General features: G+C 70.1%; 1 protein-coding gene across 2 annotated transcripts; it reads right to left on the bottom strand.

The window, feature by feature from the left end:
• Positions 1-339: 339 nt before the first annotated feature.
• On the bottom strand, positions 340-17,876 carry FASN (fatty acid synthase). Of its 2 annotated transcripts, none has more exons than XM_045085644.1 (42): positions 17,719-17,876; positions 15,973-16,106; positions 15,229-15,381; positions 13,935-14,108; positions 13,618-13,818; positions 13,393-13,515; positions 13,189-13,304; positions 12,980-13,114; positions 11,991-12,462; positions 11,728-11,915; positions 11,440-11,629; positions 10,744-10,838; positions 10,491-10,625; positions 10,205-10,408; positions 9,937-10,052; positions 9,465-9,640; positions 9,174-9,365; positions 9,011-9,091; positions 8,715-8,894; positions 8,320-8,499; positions 8,028-8,231; positions 7,221-7,525; positions 6,586-6,978; positions 6,340-6,504; positions 6,140-6,258; positions 5,804-5,958; positions 5,467-5,670; positions 5,136-5,286; positions 4,871-5,049; positions 4,656-4,775; positions 4,428-4,550; positions 4,092-4,315; positions 3,794-3,995; positions 3,548-3,699; positions 3,344-3,435; positions 2,929-3,080; positions 2,571-2,816; positions 2,152-2,340; positions 1,705-1,935; positions 1,392-1,615; positions 1,204-1,302; positions 340-1,091 (listed from the first exon to the last, which is right to left on the bottom strand). In XM_045085644.1, exons 2-42 carry the CDS (start codon positions 16,097-16,099, stop codon positions 702-704), a joined length of 7,557 nt encoding a protein of 2,518 aa, XP_044941579.1. In that variant the 5' UTR covers positions 16,100-16,106; positions 17,719-17,876; the 3' UTR covers positions 340-701. The 2 variants fall into 2 exon arrangements, with proteins under 2 accessions (XP_044941579.1, XP_044941580.1); XM_045085645.1 differs by having other exon boundaries at positions 15,973-16,132; positions 17,719-17,872.
• Between the last annotated feature and the right edge of the window lie 1,622 nt (positions 17,877-19,498).

Raw genomic sequence — 19,498 nt, 5'->3', positions numbered from 1 at the left:
AAGCAGTGGCGCCGGGGACCCCACACTCGGCCTGGCCCATCTCTTCAGTCCGCAGCAGCGGATTATCTGCGTCCCCCTGGCTGTGTGTTCCCAGTAGAGCTCCCGCCTGGCCCTCCAGGAGCCAGGCCCTGTCCCTGTGTCTGAGGGCTGCGGGGAGCAGGGCAGCCCACCACCCCGGGTCCCCACGGCAGCTGTTAGAGGAGGGAAGGGTGGCCGGAGGCCAGAGCTCAGGTGGGGTTCAACTGTGGGGAGGCCGGTGGGCGTTCACCAGGTTGGGGTAAAGACGGACATTGTCCAGACGTGGCCCTGGACACAGACAGTTACAGTAAATTCCAGAACTCAAGCAGCAACATGGATCATGTTTCTTGAAAAACGAACACAGACAAACACAGACCGGGTGCCCGCGTGCCCTGGGCTGCTCCTTTCCACAGGCCCCTGCATCATGGGGGCCCCAGGGCTGGGGCTCCTGCACCCCCCGCCTTCCCAGGGGGGACGAGGCCCTGGCGTCTCCCCAGCGACGCAATAAATAGGAGAACCGGAGGGACGAGCGGGGGCCAGACCCCCGCGGGCCCCACACGGCGCACCGCCCGCCGGCCGACCCTTCACAGACCGGGCAGGTCTCCGAGTCGGCGGCCCCGGCGGCCCGGGATGCGGGCGGGGTCCCACCGGCAGGACCCCAGTCCCCCGGGGCGTGGGGGCGGCTAGCCCTCCCGCACGCTGACGCGGGGCTCGGCCAGGGTGCTGTGGATGATGCTGAGGATGGACTCCAGGCCGCTGCCCTCCAGCAGCGTGCGGTGGTCACCCTCGACCACGTGCACGGACACCTTGCCGTCGCACACCTGGGACAGGTTGTAGTCGGCGCCCAGGCCCTCGCCGTACAGGCTGCTGGTCTTGGCGCGCAGCAGCGTCACGTTGCCGTGGTAGGTGGCCCGCGGCGCGTACTGCTCCGCCGCGCGCAGCTTGTGGTAGAAGGAGTGGGCGGCAAAGCTCAGCTGCCGGCGGTCCAGGCCGGCGTGGCTGCGCACAATCAGGTCCACGGTGGCTGCCACGCGCTCCTCCAGGCCCCGGAGGGGCAGCAGCGCCTCGAGCACCTGCGGGCCGGGGCACAGGACGGCCGTGAGCGGCCCCCCCGCCTGCGGGGTCCGCCCCCCACCCCTGAGCCCAGCCCTGGCCCCGCTCCCCGCCCCGGGCTCACCGACCCACCCTGTCGTGCTCCATGTCCACGAACTGCTGCACAAAGAAGCACATGGCCTCGGCCTCGGCCTCGGCCTCGCAGCCCAGGGTCATCTTGGCGCGGTAGCTCTGCGGAGGGACAAGGGGCCGCTGCAGCAGGGGGCCGGATGGGGGCCGGGCAGGGCAGGGGGAGCCCACCGACGCCAGGGGGGCCTCACCTGCGTGTAGGCCAGCACGTAGGAGTGCGAGCCGTCGAACAGGAAGAGGCTGTTGTGTGCGGGGGCAGGGCCGGGCTGCGCAGCCTGCAGCTGTGAGCACATCTCGAAGGCCACGCAGGCCCCGTACGAGTAGCCGGCGATGCGGTAGGGCCCCTCGGCCTGCACCTGGCGGATGCACTCGATGTAGTAGGCGGCCAGACTCTGGATGCTGTCCAGGGGCGCGGCTGCGGGGCAGAAGGAGGTCAGCGGCAGGCGGTGGGGGTGGGACGCGCCTCACTCGGGGTGGGGACGGCCTTGCAGGACGGGTCCCCACCTCGGGTGCACTGCAGGCCGTAGGTGGGGATGCTGAGCCTGGCAGCCAGGCTGTGGAACACGGTGACGGAGCCCTCGATGGGGTGCACCAGGAACAGCGGTCGCTCAGAGCTCTGCACCGAGTTGAGCCGCGTCAAGGTGGGGCCCTCCGGGTTCACCAGCAGGGTGCTCAGGTTCGGCTGGGCCTGCTGATGGGCCAGGCTGCTGTTCTTGGGCATGGCGTTCTCCAGCTCTGCAAGGAGGGGAGGGTGCTAGGGAGGCCCAGCGCCGGACAAGGGTGAGGCGCCCCAGGCCCCACAAAGGGCTTGCAGGAAGGGGCCCGATGGCCAAGCCCTGACCCGGGGGGTGGCTTCAGGGGCTCACGAGCCTGCAACACAGAGGGGCACCGGGGGCCGGGGGGGCCCAGGGACTCTCCCCTTCCTGCAGCTCTGTCCTCACAGCCACGCACCTTTCGCCGGGCCGCCCTTTGAAGAAAGCTCCTGCAGCTTGCGGAGCGAGAGCTGCCGGATGTCCCGCATGGACAGCAGCAGGTCGTGCTCACGCTCCAGCATCTGCCGCACCTCGACGCCCATGAGCGAGTCCAGGCCCAGGTCTGCCAGCGTGCTGTCCAAGTTGATGGTGGCCAAGTCTCGGATGCCTGGGGACAGGGACTCAGTTGGCAGTTCGGGAGGCGGAGAGGGGGCCCGGGTGAGCGCAGCACGCCGGCGGCTGGTGCCCTTCCCAAACCACCGTTGGCCTGCTTCCCGCACGCAGCCCCCCACCCCGCCCTGTGCCGACCACGGGTGCCTGGCCTCTCCTGCAGCGAAGAGGCACAGCCTGTTCCCAGCCAGGACAACAGTGGTCAGCGGGGATGGTGGGCTCCCTCACCCAGGATGTGGGCCACGGCCTTCATGAGGTCCTGCTGGGCGCTGCTGTCTCCCTGGGTGGCAGCCTTCTTCTCAGCCAGCACAAAGCTGCTCAGGACGGGGTAGGGCTGGCTCAGGAAGAAATCCAGCACCCCCAAGCAGGAGCTCATCCGCTGAGGCAGCGTCCCGCCGATGACCATGTCGTTGGAGCCCATCGACTCCAGGATGAGGCCCACGTCACCGATGGCGCCCCACTGCACGGCGAGGCCTATGGGAGGACCAGGGCCAGTGGGCCAGGGTGAGAGGGGGCGCCCGTCAGGGGCAGGCGGTGGGGGCTGCCGGGCCGGGGGCGGGCGGTGGGGGCTGCCGGGCAGACGCACCTGGGAGCCCGTCGTGGCGGCGCCTCTCGCACACACGCTCCATGGTCGAGTTCGCGAAGCCGTAGTTGGTCTGGCCAGCGTTGCCGCGCCCGCAGCTCACGGACGAGAAGGCCACGAAGTAGTCCAGCTCGGGGCACGCCGCCCGGGTCACCCTGTGAGTGCTCGAGTCACACCCTGCCTGCTGGCCCGGCCCACCGGCCGCCACGCCCAGGAGCCCCCGCCTGCTAACCCGCCTCCACGGCCCTGAGCCCCCAGCTCAGGCCCCCGCAGAGGCCTGTCGCCTGGTCCCCGAGTGGCAGTGGGAACTGTGCTGGGATGCAGGCAGGGCACGAGACAGCTGCTCCCGGCACGTGCCAGGTCAGGGCCAGGCCGCGCTGGGGGACGGGGACAGGGCTGAGAGGGCCGGACACCTCACCTGTCCAAGTTCACGGTACCACTGTACTTGGGCTTGTTGACGTCCTGGAAGAACTCAGGAGTCTGATTCTCTAGCACGGCGTCTCTCAGGACCTGGGAGTCAGGGACTCTTAGCAGCTATCCTGACCTCATGGCTCTGGAGAGCGTGGCCTGGGAGGGCCTTCCCTGGGGGGCCTGCTCGGGAACCCTTCAGAGTCACACTCACCACAGCCAGGTTGAAGACGCCGCCCACAGGCCCCAGCTGCGTGGCCTCCGCGATGAGGCTCCGGGCCCCGTCGAGAGAGCTGGCGTTGCTGGTGGACACCAGGACCTGCACGCCCTGGCGTCTCCACTCGCGGACTTGCTTGGCCTGGTAGCCTGCAGGACACGGGGCAGCGCGGTTGGGCTCCCTGGGCTTCTAGACCCGAGAGCGCAGAGCTGAGCGGGCGTCCCAGCCCTCAGACCCGCTCACCTGTGCGGATCCCGGAGCGAGAGGTCAGCACGAGCTTCTGGGCGCCGCGCAGCACAAGCCAGTGGGCCAGCTCCAGGCCGAAGCCGCCCAGGCCGCCCGTGATGATGTAGCTCTTGTGGGCTGGGCAGAAGGTCTTGGACACCGCGGTCATCAGTGTGGGCCTGGGCACCTGTGGCCCTGCCTCTGGCTCCTCCTTGAGCACCTGCGGCCCAAGCAGCAGCCCAGCTCAGGCCCGACCGAGGGGCGGGGCGGGCGGGGGGGCGGGGGGAGAGCCGGGGGCCCCAGGGGCCGCACTCACCTGCACCACCACTTTGCCGATGTGCTTCCCCTGGGCCATGAAGCGGAAGGCGTCCTCCACCCGGTGCTTGGGGAACGTGGTGCACTTGAGGGGCCGCACCACGCCGTCCCGAATGCCCGCCCGCAGCAGGGTCGCCACCTCCCGCCAGCCGCTGCTCCCGTCGTCCAGGAGCGAGTCCAGCAGGATGCCGTGGAAGGTCACGTTCTTCAGGAAGACAGCCATGCCTGCGCGGGCAGGGGGAGGGCTCAGCACTTGCGGCAGCCCCTCCGCGGCCGACCCTGCGGACTGCGCCCAAGTGCGGGTCTCCCGCTGCCCACCGCCCGCCGCCAGCCTCACCCAGCTGGTGGTTGTTGGAAAGGTCGAATTTGCCGATCTCCAGGAAGCGGCCGTGCACGGCCAGGCAGCGCACGCTGGCCTGCAGCTTCTCCTCCGCCAGAGAGTTCAGAACCAGGTCGACACCTTAGGGGTGGGGGTAAGAGAGGTCCTCCCATCACCACCGGGCCCAGGTCCAGAGTGCCCGACCTGGCCCCCGCCTAGGCCCGGGCAGGAGGCGACACCGCTCACCCTTCCCGGCCGTGTGCCGTAGCACGTGCTGTTCGAAGGACGTGTCCCGGGAGTTGGCAAAGCTGGTCTCGCTGAGCTGGGGGAACCTGGCCTGGAGATACGCCCGCTTCTCGGCGGACCCTGGCAGGGAGAGGCGCGTGCCGCTGAGCCAGGCTGTGGGGCTGGGGTCGGCGGGGGGCGCAGCCCTGGGCTCCCGGGAGGGCTGGCGGGCTTACCCACGGTGGTGAAGACGCGGCAGCCCAGGCTCAGGGCGATGGCGATGGCGGCCTGGCCCACGCCGCCGGAGCCCGAGTGGATGAGGACTGTCTCCCCGCGCTGCATGCGTCCCCGCACGATGAGCGAGTAGTAGGCGGTGGTGTACACCACGGGCACAGACGCGGCCTCCTCTAGGGTCCTGCGGGCACCGCACAGGATATCAGCTTGGCCTGAGGCTTGGCCGCAGCCATGCAGGGCACCGGGCTCAGAGTCCCCCCGACTCACCAGCTGGACGGCACATCCCACAGGAAGTCCTCCGACAGCAGGACGGAGGTGGCCAGGCCTTCAGCCGGCACGAGCCCCATCACGCGCTTGCCACTGGCGTCCCGGCCAGAGAACTCCATGCCCAGCATACAGTCCCGGGAGGACCATTTCCCTGGGGGCAGACAGCGGTGGTGAGCCCTGCGTCTCCCAGGGGCGGGGCGGGGCGGGGCGGGGGGCAGTGCACAAGCTCAGGCACCAGGAGCCCCTGGGTCCCGAACGCTGCGATCGAGGACCCTCCTCCTCCCAGCCCCTGGCCCAGAGCGTCTGCCGCGGCTGAGGATGTGCTCCGCACCTGGGATGGCGTCGGGGGACAGCTTGCCCGTAGCCAGCATGATGTCTCGGAAGTTGAGGGAGGCGTAGTTGACGGTGCAGAGATGCACCCTGGGGTCAGTGGGCTGGGTGTGGCGCAGGGGCGAGCAGACCCAGCGGATGGAGGAGAGGTCCCCCCGGGTGAGAACGTTGACAAAGGCATGCTCGGTCTGCTCCTCCGGCAGGCCTGACGGCAAGAGGGAAGCGGGGCTGCCACGGGGGCTTTCCGGCCAGGGCCCCCCAGGCCCCATCACCCTCAGCCCACCCAGGTACAATGCAGGGAGCTGGTGGGGATCAGGGAGTCATCTCGGGGCGCTCACCGTGCTCCAGTGGGAAGTGGCGGAAGGCCCCCCAGGCCCCGTCGCGGTAGACATTCATCACGAGGTCCCCCTGTAACACCTTCTGCAGCTCCGCGGAGCCTGGGTCCATCTTGGGGGTGGGGGACGTGCTGCTGAGGTTGGACACCAGGATGCATCTGGGGGCATCCAAACAGGTGAGGGAGGCTGGAGAAGAGGAGGGAGTCGGGGGGGGGGAGAGGGCAGAGGAGGGAGAGAGTCTGCTCGGGAGAGGGAGGGAGCAGTGGAAGGGTGGGGGCAGGAGAGGGAGAGAGAGCCGGGGCCGGGGTGGGGGCCTGCAGCCCCGGGGCTGTCCCTCACCGAACCCGCTGCCCGCCGGGCTCCCGGCGGAGACAGTTCACCATGCCCACGACGCCCGAGGTGGGGCAGCTGACGGCCGTCAGCCACACGGGTCGGGAGGTGTTGTCTGCCAGGACGCTCTGCGGGATGAGGGAGGGTTGGCGTCGGAGTGGGTCCCCAGGCCCGTGAGCGCGGCGCTGGGCGGCCCGGCAGACACTGACCTTCAGGGAGTCCACCCAGCGGAAGCTGGTGTCCTCCACGGGCAGGAAGATGGGGCTGCCCTGAGGGGCCGGCCGGCGGCACAGGAAGAGCGCGGAGCCGTAGAAGGACCTCTTCAGGGCCACCAGACGCAGGGACGCCTGGGCAAACAGCCCCTCCCACTCATCCTGCGTTGGGGGCGGGGTCAGTGCTGGGCCCGCCCCCAGCCCCCGCGCCCCCCGCCCCCGGCCCCCAGCCCGCCTCTGCACCTGGCTCAGGAGGCTCTGCTGGCCTCGCTGGGGCTCCGGGCAGGTGAGGAAGGCGACGGTCTCCCCCAGGGGGTGTCCTCTGAGCAGCGTGTGCAGCAGCAGGAAGCCACCCTCCTTGAGAGCAGCCGCCATGTTGCTGAGGGCCGTGGCTGGGTCATGGAGTGTGGCCACGGCACAGTTGCACACCAGCAGGTCAGCCGGGCCCAGGCTGCTGGGGACGGGGCCCGCAGGGTCCCACTGCTCCTGGGTCAGGTTGTACTCCTGCAGCTTGGCCTGGGCGGCCTCCAGGGCCTGTGGGTGGCGGTCCGTGGCCGTGTAGTCCAGCTGGAGCATGGGCTGGGTGCTGAGCAGCAGTGGGACGCGGGAGTAGAGGCAGCCGTCGCCAGCCAGCACCTGCAGGCGGGGAGAGCATCCTGGCCCAGCGGCCCCCCCCGCAGACACCCGGGTCCAAGCTGGCGGATGTCTGCCAGGACGGCCCACCCTGCTGCAGAGAACACCAACGCGTGTCCTCCCCCCAGCCCACCTTCAACCAGGGCAGAAAGGTCAAGGACAGAAGGGCAGCCTCGGCACAACCTCCGATGGGGCCCGGCGCTGCTGACGCCCGAGCCTGCTTGGACCGGGCTCCACACACCCACCTCGACGACGCGCATGCGGAGGCTGGTCAGGTTCTCCAGGGAGGTGTCCACGCAGGCCTTGAGCGCCGGGGCGTCGAGCAGGCCGCAGAGCAGCGGGTCGTTGTGCAGCAGGGGCCTCTGCTGGGCCAGGAGCTGGCTCAGCTCCATCTGCAAGCTCCCGTTGAGCTGGAGCTGACAGGCGGCGGCCAGCAGCTGCGGCAGGCCCTGCTGCGGGGGCTCCCGGGGGACCTGAGCCCCGTCCAGTCCCGGCACCACCATCTTCAGCCCCTGCTGGGCCACCTTGGTCTGCAGGGCCTGTGCCAGCCCTAAGAAGGGGAGAGACGGCCACTAGGGAAGGGTCCCACCTGCACCAGTGTCCCTGGAGCCCCACTCGGAGCAGGCTCCGTGGCTAACCAGGCCCGCCGCCTGGTCCTCCAGGACCGGGAGCCAGGCCTCTGGTATCATCGAGGCATGAGCTCCACAGAGGGCAGATTCCCTACAGAGCGCAGGCTCGGCGCCCCACAAGTTGTCCCCCACCCATTGGCGCCGGGGTGAGGACAGGGTGCAGTCTGCTGGGCTAGGCCACCCAGCCCCCACCCCCCGCGATGGCTGGCTGGGGACCGAGGCCAGAAGAACGAATCTGTCCTCGTGCCCTGGGCCGACCCTGAATGCCGGGGGCCTCTCGAGGAGGCGGGTTTCCACTCCTTGTGAAGCAGGAGGTTGTCGAGCTGGAACGGGTCTGGCGAGGGGCTGCGTGGGCAGGGGAGACTCCCTCTCGCCAGAGGCAGCGGTGAAGGGCGGGGCACAGACGCAGGGATCGGGACTCACCCCTGCACAGCTGCAGCTCCTCCTGCAGGGCCGTGTCTCCGGCCAGGAGCCCCCCCTCCACGTGTGGGGTGAAGCAGAACTTCTCCAGGACGGGGGCCAGCTGTTCCTGCTGCCGCCGCGGGGCCACGGACGCGTGCAGGCCCGAGATGTGGGCGCCCCCGGCCACCGTGCTATTCAGGCAGCTGCTCACCACCACGTCGGCCACTGTGGGGGATAGGCAGGGGCAAGCTGGGGGCGCGCGGGCCGTGGTGGCCGGGGGCACAGTGGGGCAGGGGCCGGGACACGGGGCTACCTTGGGCCTGGCCCTTGAGCGAGTACACCTTCCGCCGGTGCGTGGCAGGGTCGATGTGCAGGGAGATGATGCGGGTGGGCAGGCGCAGGCTGCGCTGGGCCGCCCCCAGGATGGAGAGCTGCAGCATGGCGTCCAGAAAGGTCACCCAGTTGTCCTTCCACAGCAGCTGGCCTGCGTTGCCTGTGGCCGAGGGGCCGTCAGCGTGGCCGGGCCGGGCCGGGCCTCTCGCACGCACGGCACCCTCCCCTCCACGTGCCCCCTCACCCCCTGTACAGCCTCCCACAACCCCCGTCCCCACCCCCACCCCCACGACGGCTCCCGGATGCCGTGTGGCCTGAAGGGAGGCAACCCCAAGGCTTGTTCCCTGCCCCTCCCATGAGAACGTGGCACCCTACCTTCGAGGTTGGCCTCCAGGACACCCTGGAAATGGGGGCCATAGTCATAGCCGCACAGCCGCAGCTCCTTATACACGTCCCCCTGGGACAGGCAGAACGCAGCCGTGGGGTCCGTGGGATCCGGGCCATCCTGGCTGTCGAAGAGCTTGGGGTCGGGGTCCTCCCACTGGTACACCTTCCCTGGGGTGAGGGCAGAAAAGCCTGAGACGCATCCCACGGACCTGGCCGCCAAGGGCCCCCCCAGGGACAAAGCCCCCCCGGAGAGCCTGGGGCCCGGCCAGATGCCCACTGCTCACCGCTCACGATCAGGTTGCCGTTCTCAGACACCTCGAAGGTGCGGGAAGCCTCCAGCAGCCGCACTTCCAGAGCCACGGTCCCTGTGGACAGCAAGGCTGGCACTGAGCCACAGGGGTCGGCCGTTGGCTCCCCTGCCCTCGCCGGGTGGCCGCCCCGCCTCACCGGTCTTGGGCAGGATGGTGGCTTGGTGCAACGTCACTCCCTCAAACACCACAGGCAGGTCATCCATGTTTTGGCTCAGGGAGCGCGCCAGCGTCTTCCACACCAGGCACAGGTAGCCGGTGGCAGGGAAGAGTACTCGGCCGTCGATGCAGTGGTCCACCAGGTAGTGGTCGGGGGACTCAGGACTGGTGTCTGTGTGGGCTGAACCTTAGTGCCGGCGCCTGGGCGGGCGAAGACAAGCCCTGCCAGCGCCCGCGGCCCGGCCCTAGGCTTCCCTCAGCCCCTCCTCACCAATGCTGTAGACGGTGGCCGCGGAGGAGCCGCTGGAGCCGCTGGGGAAGTCCCCGGCTGCAGGCACGTCCCAGGTCTGACTGTGGTCCCACTTGATGTGGGGGGAGATGAGGGGGGTCCCCCGGGGCACCGGGACCTCCATGGGTGGATACAGGCCGTTGGGGTTGGCATCAATGCTAGTGGAGAGGGCACGGTGTGAGGTGCCGGCCGGGGCGGGCGGCCTGGCCCGGGACTGCCCCGTCATACCCACAGCCAGTCGTCTCCCACGAGGCCCCGGAGGCCACCCGGATGGGGTGCAGTGGGGGCCGTAGCAAGGGAGCTTGGGGGGGCCTGGCACCCACCTCCCACTTCCTGGGGATGACTTCAAGGCCGCCGAGCGGCCCTGTACAAATGCTTTGCTGTCGGGGAGACGCTCCGGGTGGCCCGCTCCACCCTGCCCCCTCCCTCGCCCTTCCCCGGCGAGGCCACCCACCCCAGCAGGTGCAGCCTGCCCACGCTCCTGAGGAAGAACTCCAGGTTGTCCGTCTGGTCCTTCTTCATCAAGGGGACGATGGTGCAGCTAGACTTGAGGCCTCTCTTCAGGACGGCCTGGCGGGGCAGACGGGCTTGACCTTTCTCAGCGGCTCCCACCTGCCCCCAGGCCCAGACCCTCGGCGGCTCTTGGCCGATGCCCCAAGACCAGGGTCCCTCCTGGGACCGGCCGGCCTCCCCCGCTCCCGCCCCCCGAGCAGGGTGTGCACCTGCAGCAGCGCGTGCGGGGCGATCTCCAGCACCACGGCGTGCTCGGGCACGTGGTAGAGCGCCTCCTGGAACAGCACCGGGCTCACGAGGTTGTTGACGCTGTACTCCGCCGAGGACGTGCGGGCCAGGCTGCCCTGCCACTGGGCCTCGGGGATGGAGGTGCTGAGCCAGCGCGCTGAGCGGGGCCTAGGCTCCCGGATCACCTGCGCACACGGCCCGGTCAGTGCGAGGCCGTGGCTGCCGCCGCCCTGCCTCCGCGCACCCCCCCGAGGGCAGCCGGCCCACCTTCTTGAGCGCCTGCAGCAGCGTGGGGGCGATGGCCTCCATGAAGTAGGAGTGGAAGGCCATGCCGCCCGTCCGCACCTCCTTGGCAAACACACCCTCCTCCTTCAGCTGCTCCAAGAAGGCGACCATCTCGGCCTGAGGACAGAGGTGTCTGGACTCTATGGTGCACCACGCCAGCTGCCTGGCCCTGCGCAGAGCCGCCCCCGAGGGACAAGGAAGGGACCCGGGGACGCGCCTGGCCTCGCGGGCCCACCTGTGGTCCGGAGATGGTCACCGTGTCTTCGGAGTTGTGGCAGGCGGGCACGATGCCGGGGGGGCAGCGCTGCTTACACTCCTCCCAGGACAGGCCTGTGGGCAGGGGTGGCCTCAGGGGGCGGGCTGTGGAGAGCCAGGCGCACACCCCCCGCTCCCGCCGCGAGGACGGTGCCGCCCCAGGCAGGCCCTAATGAGGGGTGTGGTAATGACCACCGCGGAGCGGGGCCTTTACAGGCACTTTCGCTCCTGCCACGTTTGATCTCAAGGGAAGGTGTTCTCTCTGTTGTGCCGTGGGTGGACAGCTGGGTCTCAGACACTGGGCCTTGGCCTCCCCCGTCAGCACCTCAGGGAGGTGGCTCTTGGAGGTAACCCTCCTGTCTCCAGCCCAGCCCGCCCAAAGCACGAGCAGGTGCAGGTCGAAGGCAGCCACGGCGAGCCGCTCCGACACCGACTCTCCCGAAAGCCCTCGGGCTGCTTGCCTACAGGTGGGAGCTGGTTCTCAACCCCACGTGGCTTCAGCCCTCCCTGTGGCTACTGCGCCGGGTTGACAGACGGCCGCCATGCTGCACCCAACAGGTGCTAGGGTGGGTGGCCGCCTCTGCCCCGTGGGCACATACGGAGCACAAGGGACGACACTCCCACCCCGGACCCCCAGGCTGGCAGGGGGAGGATGGGGGACCTCGGGGATGCCCACCCACGGCCGCCATGGCTCCCGGAGGAATGCTGGCCTCCTTGATGCACTGGCCCCGCCAGTAGGCGGTGAGGATGGTCTCCTCCCGAGTGAGACAGCCGTCGGCGTAGCCGCAGGCCACCTCCCCCAGCGAGTGCCCAATGATGCCGTCCGGCCGCACGCCCATTGAGGTCAGCAGGTCTATGAGAGCGATCTGGGGAGGGGGAGATGTGACACGTCACGCCAGTCCGGCCACCAGCTCCGTCCAGCAGCCCCATCCTGCCCACAGGCTGTCGGGCCCCCAGGGCACACCTGGATGGCGGTGAGACTGACGAAGGCGTGGACGAGGTCGTCAAAGGTGGTCTCGTCCTTGCTCAGGAGCAGCTCAGACACCTGCAGACCCAGGGGCTTCACGACCTCGTCGGAACGCAGGATGGACTCCCGGAAGCCGTGCAGGCGCATGAGGCTCGACCCCATTCCGTGCCACTGCGTGCCCATCCCTGTCCCAAGGAGATGGGTCAGGGCTGCCGGCCGCCCGGCGCCCACTCTCCCCCAGGACGGGCCCGGGCTCTCACCGGAGCAGATGAACCAGACCGGACGCGGGCCGGGGGGCAGCTGCGGCACCTCCTGCACCTCCAGGCCGCCGTCCTGCACCCCCAGCATCGTGAAGCCCCGGAAGGGCATGGCGGCGGGGGGGCTGCCCGCGATGTCGTTGAGCATGCTCACGAAGGCCGGGTCCCGGTGGTGCCGGTGACCCTGCTCCAGCAGGCAACGCACGGCCTCCGCAGTGCGCCCGCTGGCCCGCAGCAGACGGGGCAGGGTGACGTGCGGGGTGGATGGCGAGGGCGGCCGTGAGTTGGGTCTGAGGACGACGTGCACGTTGGAGCCTCCAAAGCCGAAGGAGTTGATGGCCACGATGCCGCCGCGGACAGGCAGGGGCCGGTCCACCACCTGCAACCGCCCTTCCCGGAGGGCTGGGATCTCAGGGTTCGGGCTGCAGAAGTGGAGGTTGGGGGCCCAGAGCCCGTGTTCCAGGGACAGCAGCACCTGCGGAGGCTCGCAGTCAGCGGGGCAGCTGGCCCCGGAAGCTCAGCACTGTTGCCGGAGGCCTGCCTGTCCCCAGCCTCAGCCCACCACGGTGCAGGGACCCAACGATCTGACCTCAAGTCCCTTCCCTTCTCTGGGCCTCCTGCCTTCACCCGGGGCCCTGTGGTGGCCCCTGGATGGGTGGGCTGTGGGCCTAGACACAGAGGCACCGCCCCCCACCCCCGCCAGGGCTTCTTCCAGGTCCCAGTTCTTGCGGAAGCCACAAATGGGTGACTACGCCAGCCGGAAGAAACCTAGAGCACCGGCAGCTACAGCGCGGGCTCTCCCCACAGGCCACCTGGTCCTCGCTGCCCCCTATTCTGGCTGAGTGTCTGACCCACAGAGAGCAAGGGGGGAGACCGGTCATCGGCCTGGCCCCTGCTGCCTGGGCCTCCGTGGCTCACGCCCCTCGAGCATAGCCGTGGGACCCCCCGACCCTGGCCTGGCAGGCAGGACGGCTCTGGACTCGCCCACCCACCTTGGCCAGTGCCGCCAGCCCTGAGGCGGGCTCTGGGTGCCCCATGTTCGACTTTGTGGACCCGATCAGCAGCGGGTCCCGGCGGGTGGTGCAAAGGGCTCGGTCAATGCCGTTCAGCTCCTGGGGGTCACCCACCTGTGGAGGACAGGAGGAGGGTCAGGACCCCAGCTGAGTACCTCTCGGGCGCGGGGTGCTGGCGGGGCGCTCACCTTGGTGCCCGTGCCATGGGCTTCAATGTACTCCAGGGACTCTGGGGCCAGCCCGGCTGGCTCGTACAGGGAGCGGATGAGCTGCTCCTGCGCCTCCCCAGAGGGGAAGGTCACACCTGCAGGACGAGCAAGGCCTCAGCCCCCGGCCGATGACCCCTCGCGGTAGCCCGGCCCGGGGCCCCTCCAACCCCCGCTGGCGCCCACCTTGCTCCTTGCAGCCGTCGGTGTTGGTGCCGGCATTCAGGATGGTGGCGTACACACGCCGGGCCAGGGACTTCTTGGTCAGCAGCATGACCACCACTGCCTCTGCGCGGCAATAGCCGCTCCCTGTGTGCAGAGCGCCAGTGAGGCCCGGGGTGCTGCAGACCCTCAGCCCCCAGGCCAGGTGCTCTGGGGCTGCCGCCCAGCCCATCACCCGCTGCCGCTCACCAGACTCATCGAAGGACCTGCAGACGCCCTCGGGGCTCAGCATGCCCAGCTTCATGAACTGCACGGACGTGTTGGGCTTGAGCAGGATGTTGATGCCGCCCACGATGGCACTGGGGCACTGCCCGCTGTGGATGGCCTGGTACGCGTTCTGCAGAGCCATGAGGCTAGACGAGCACGCCGTGTCCAGAGCAATGCTGGGCCCTGGGAAACAGCACAATGTGGGGGCCCAGTGGCGGAAGCCGCATGGCCTCCCCTGGGAGCCCCGGCAAGCCATCCTGGGGGAACCAGGGGCCCGGAGGGGCTGAGCGGGCACCCACCTTTAAAATCAAAGAAGAAAGAGAGACGGTTGGCCATCATGGCCCGCTGGCAGCCCACCATGCTGTAGCCCAGGAGAGTCTCGGGGTCTCGGCTGAGGGCCTCCGAGGCCTCGGAGCCGCTCACGCCCACCCAGACACCGGTGTGTGTCCCTCGGAGTGACGCTGGGTTGATGCCTGCAGGAAGCAATGGTGAGACCTGGCGGCTGGGCCTGTTGTCCAGCTCTGGGGTAAGTCCTCCCCTTGTGGCCCGACTCTGGAGGGGCCTGAGCCGAGCAGCCAGCCCAGCTGGGGTGGAAGACAGGGAACTCGGGGCCCAGGAGACAGGTGGGGCTCCAGGCTCTGGGTCAGGCAGAGGCCCGAGAGAGCTGGAGGGGAGGATAGAAGGCAGCATTGTCTTCAGGACACTCCCCTGGCCCCTGGTGTCACCAGTAGGGTCTGGCAAGCCCCAGGACCAATGAGCACCCGAGCGCCAAGGGCAGCCCTAGGACAGGCTCAGATAAGGAAACAGAGGGAGACAAAGGCTGAGTGTCCAGGCTGAGAAAGGAGGGAGGGACCCCAACCAGCCCCCGGGGAGCGGTACCCAAGGTCTCCGCTTGCCCTTCACCCCAGGGAGCTCTGTGCTGGCGACACTGTTGAGTTCAGGGCCCGGGGGCCGGCCGGCTGTGGGGCAAGCGGGCGGGTGGGCCAGGACTGCCCGCCTGCAGTGCCATGGGTCGGCCCCCTGCTCCCCCTCAGGGCCGGGCTCCTGCCACCCACCTGCCGAGTGCCACGCCCACGAGGCCAGCCTCCTCTCCCCACCAGGCAGGGCTCCTAGGCCCCTGGGGTGGTAGGGACCGGTCTGTGCCCCGTGACAAGGGACAGCTGTCTCAGGGCACTTGTACAAGGCCAGACACAGCCCAGAGAAGGGGAGAGTGGAGGGCACGCGTCCTGGGGGCCGGCCCCCACCTCCCGGTCTGCCTGGCACCCCACCCTCGCCCCAAGAGCAGCTGTCCTCTGGGGAGGGAGGGGACTGGGGCGTCAGGGCATGCCAGGGACACCTGCATGTTGTGAAACCTCAGCCTGCTCCCAGGCCCACGCCTCCCGCACCGCCCTGAGCCCACGGGCCCTGAGCCACAGCCCCAGAGAGCCGCAGCGCCTTGGGCTGCCTCCTTGGTATTTCTGGGTCTTTAGACTTCTGCTTTTAGATGTGGGAAGAGGCAGTGATGTCATGATTTCTGGAGAGGTGGGAACCTCAGGGACGGGGCCCCCAGCCCCAAGGAGGCCACGGCCGGCCCGCAGCCGCATGGGGACCCACCTCCATCCAGGATGGCCTCGTAGGTGGCCTCCAGCAGCAAGCGCAGCTGGGGGTCCATCGTGTGAGCCTGCTTTGGGTGCACCCCGAAGAAGGAGGCGTCGAACTTGGACAGGTCCTTCAGCTTGCCGGACCGCCTGGGCAGGCCGTAGAGCCCTGCAGACAGAGGCAGTGGAGGGCTGTGGGACCCCAGGGACCAAGGACGAAGTCCCTGCCGTGACGGGGGGCCATGAGCTCCTGAAGAAGACTGGGCAGGGGCCGCACTGGGCAGCCATGTGGGAGGTGGCCTCGGAGCAGAGCACAGTGGGGACGGGGCTTCCTCACTCCCCACGGCCCCAGCCGGAGACCCCTGCCTGCCCTAATGCTGCCTGGCGGCAGCGGCCAGCCCAGCCCCAGCGGCTGACTCACACCCCGCAGATCAGGTACAACGGCTCCACGGAAGAACCTCCTGGGCGGGAGGGAGTCAAACCAGCTTCCCGAGAGAACCTGGCATCTTATCTGGCAGTGCCTGGCTGGGCTCTGAGGGACAGGGTGGTGGGCGGTGGGACCAGGGGTGCCTGCCCCACCTGGCCTCACCCTGGACCTGCCCCCCCCCCCCCAGTGGGTCACCTAGCTCGGCCATGCCCAGGCTTGGCTCTCAGTCCCCAGCTTTGCCTCGGGGTCCAGGGCCTCTGCCGCTGGGACGGGGGCTCAGGCTGGAGCCGGTCTGCGCGGTGTGGGAGGCGAGTGCAGGGGCCACCCACTCACCAGCCTTCCACCTCCTGTCATCGTCTGTCACCATGTCTATGCCGCCGATGAGATTGGTCCAGAACTCCTGCAAGTTGTCCGACTCGGGCAGCTTCCCGGACATACCAGCGATCACCACCTCCTCCATGGCTGTTCTGTACAGGGAGGGCAGTGTGGGGGCCTGGAGCTGGTCAGCTGCAGGAGCCACACCACCAGGACGCAGCCTCCCGCCCTCTCCCCGGGCTTCCCGACCCCACAGCACCACCTATGGGTCTGAGAGCACTGAGACCACGATCCAGGTGGCCAGCTCCTGCGCCCCGCACTGGCCAGGACAGAAGCCCCGGGTGCACGGCGTGGGGGTCCATGACGGTCCAGCCAGCCCTTACTCGTCATTAGGAGGATCGGGCCCTCTAGCCTTTGGCACTGACCTGTCCCATGTGGGACTCTGGCCTGGGTGACTACCCCGTGGCCCTGCTGCCCTGTACCGTGGGCAGGTGGGCTCTGCACCCATCTGCTGGGATGCTCCTGGGACGGGGCCATCCCAGAAGGGCCAAACTCTTCCCGGGACGGGGCCACTTGGCCCTCATTCTGTTGGGAGCTGACCCACGGAATCAAACAAGCCAAAGAGGGTCCCAAAGTCGGAGTTGGGGGAGTACCGGCCCACACGGGCCAGTGGGCCCTGCCCCCCACACGCCAGCTTGCTCTCCACTAAGGGCAGCCCATGGACTGCCAGGGTTTGGGAGGGACATGGGGGTCCCAAGTGCAGAGCCCCTGCAGGTGGATCCACCCTGGTCTGACCACCTAAGCAGGGTCCAACCTGGGAGACCCGGCCTTGGTTGAGGGGCAGGGCAAGTGCTGCTCACGCCTGCACACCTGTGCAGGTGAGGCCTCAGGACACCCCCCGGCCACCTCTGCACAGCCTGGCCGACCACCCAGGGCCCCCTGCGTGGAAAGCCCCCACCCCCCTGAGCACCGGCGCTCCTGGGCGGCTCCCGGAGGAGGGGGCCAAAGCCAGGCTTGGTCCGGCCACTTCCGCCAAGGCCTCAGGGCCTCGTGGCGCTAAGGACCAGCGGACACGCCAGTCTCCGGCCGCCCCGGGTCCCCGGGCCTCTCCGAGCAAGGGCGCGCGAGCGGAGAGCAGCGTCCTCGTCGCGTGGCCCCGCGTGCCCGAGTCCCGGCCCGGAGGGAGCCCCCATCCCCAGCGCCGCATAAAGAGCCCTTGGGCGGCCGGGGCGGCCCGGCTCGGGGGCGGCCGCTGCCTCCAGAGAGCGCCCGCGGTCCCCCTACTTGCTATTCACCGAGCGCGGCGCGGCCCGGGCAGGGGCTGGAGACCCCGCGGCGCCACCTCGCCTCGCCGCCCGCCCGCCCTCCGGCGCTTGGGGCTCCGCGCGGCGCCCACGTGACGCGAGCCGGCTCCCCCCCGCCGCGGCCCAACACCCCGGCCGCGGCGCTCGGCACCGGGGCTGCGGGATGCGGCCGGGCGCTGCGGGCCTCGTGGCCCAGCCCGCGACCAAAATGGCTGTTCGCGGCGCGCCCGGCGTCCGGCCTCGCCCTCGCCCACCCGCCCCGCCGGCCCCCGGCGCCCCGCGCACCCACAGCGGGCGCTCGGAGTCCGCGGCCCGACGGCCCGACCCCTCCCCGCGGGAGCGCCCCGAGACCGCAGCGTGCGGGCCGCCGCCCCGGCCCCCCGGCGCCCCGGGCCCCGCCGCCGCCGCCGCCCCGGCCCCCCGGGCCCCCGTCCCCCGGGCCGCGCCGGGCCGCTCGTACCTGGTCTGGCGCGGGCGGCGGAGCGGGCGGCGGAGCGAGGATGGAGCGGGCGGCGGAGGGGAGGCCGGGCCGCTGCCGTCTCTCTGGCTCCCTCTAGGCCGGCGCGACTCTATTTAACCGCGGCCGTCCCCGCGCGGACACGCCACATGGGCTGACAGCTTGGCTGCGCCGCCCAGGCCAATGAGCGTCGGGGCTGCGCCCCGGGACCCGGCGCGCCGCCGCCGATGGGGTGATGCCGCGCGCCGCCGAGCCGCCGGGACCCCGCGCGGGGGCGCGCAGCCGCGGGGAGCCGGGCGCTCGGGGGGCGCCGGGAGGGGCGCCTCGGCGCCCGCCCCCACCCCCCACCCCCGCCCCCGGCTTCCGAGCCCCGCCCCGCGGGCCCCCGCGCGGAACCGCCGGAGGCGCGCGCGCACGCGCCGGGGCCCGAGACCCGGGGCCGCCCCCCGCCCCCTCCCGGGGCCGCCCCCCGCCCCCCACTCCGGGCCACGGGGCCACGTGTGCGCGCCGCGCGGGGGAAGCTGGACGGGGATGTGCTTGGGCGCCACTCGGGGACCACGCTGGGGGCACGCAGGGGGGCCGGCCGGACCCCCGGGAACACCGACGGACCTGCCCGCGCTCTGGCCGCGCGCAACGGGACCGACATGGGGGGGGCGGGGGCGGGGCTCGCTCCGCCGCCGCGACCAATCGGGGGCCGGGGGCGTGCGCACCGGCCCAATGGCGGCGCGCGAGTGGGCGTTGCTAGGCGATAGGGTGATGGGCCGGGCGGCGCGGCGGTCGTTGACCCCTGCCGAGGGCGCCCCGGGCGGGGTCACTGCCGGTCACCGCAGCGCGGCGCGGCCGGCCTCCCCAGTCCCGCGAGCCGGCGCGCGCGCCCCACGGCTCCCGGAGCCCGCGGGCGGGGCGTGGCGCGGACACCGCTTGGCGTGGTTCGAACAAAGGCGCCCCCCTGGGCAGAGGCGCTCGCGCGCGCGCACGTGGCCGCTTGCACCCACGGGCGCGCACACCCCCGGCTGGAGGCTCGGCCGTGCGGCTCGCGCACTCCCCAGCTCACGTGCTTGTCCAACTTACAGAAAGACCCAAAGGAAACCCACCGCCTGTCTGGGGGACAGCTGACACTCCAAGAGGGCCGCCTCCCTCCCTAGTGGCCATGCCCTATAGGACCCAGGCGCCCTATGGGCCCCCCAGCAGGTCCTTTGTGAGGCTATGTCGGGCCCCAGGATGGCCAGTGCCCTGCTTCCTCTCCACCGCCTCATTGTCTTGAAATCAATGCTGCGCTCCTCCGCGGTCCCTCCAGCTTTGCTTCCTGGAGCGCAGGGACTGTGCGGCAGGACACTGGCAGGGACGCTCAGGGACAGCACAGAACGGGACTGGCGGGGTGACACCAGTAGCTGCAGCTCCACTTGGCCGCATGCCCCTGGATTTCCCATAGTGCTCACCAGCCCCATGAGGTCCTCGTGGTCCCTCCATGCCCTGATGCTTCCGTCGTCCCTTTGCGTCTTGTCACTGGGGGGCTTCTAACTCCTGACAGTGGAAGGAAGCGCAGGCCAGGAAAAGATGGGAGAGAGCCCTGACGTCCAACAGCCAAATTAATGTCCTGAACAACCTTCCCTTGGATTTTTCTTTCTCTTCCAAATTAAAATTTTTCAGCTACCTTGTATCCTGGGCCAGGAGTCACTGGACCATGGTGCATCACACTCCCAACCTTGGGTGACTTGAACGATCCCAGGCTCATTTCTTGCTGGTCAGTGGGGCTGCGGTGCTGGGGGACACTGGGAGCAGG

This window comes from Mustela putorius, unplaced genomic scaffold, assembly GCF_011764305.1.
Source record: "Mustela putorius furo isolate JIRA1106 unplaced genomic scaffold, ASM1176430v1.1 tig00000873_pilon_pilon_pilon, whole genome shotgun sequence".
Lineage (NCBI taxonomy): Eukaryota > Metazoa > Chordata > Mammalia > Carnivora > Mustelidae > Mustela > Mustela putorius.
This window is presented reverse-complemented; position numbering and strand designations above follow the sequence as displayed.

Bases quoted from the DNA above. Each gene is read 5' to 3' on its own strand.
- FASN (XM_045085644.1), bottom strand. From the start codon at position 16,099: ATGGAGGAGGTGGTGATCGCTGGTATGTCCGGGAAGCTGCCCGAGTCG. The intron at 10,409-10,490 runs GTGGGCCGGCTG...CCGTGTGCGCAG, and splicing joins TGCTGCAGGCGCTCAAGAAG to GTGATCCGGGAGCCTAGGCC. The intron at 4,551-4,655 runs GTGAGCGGTGTC...CCCACCCCTAAG, and splicing joins ACGGCACACGGCCGGGAAGG to GTGTCGACCTGGTTCTGAAC.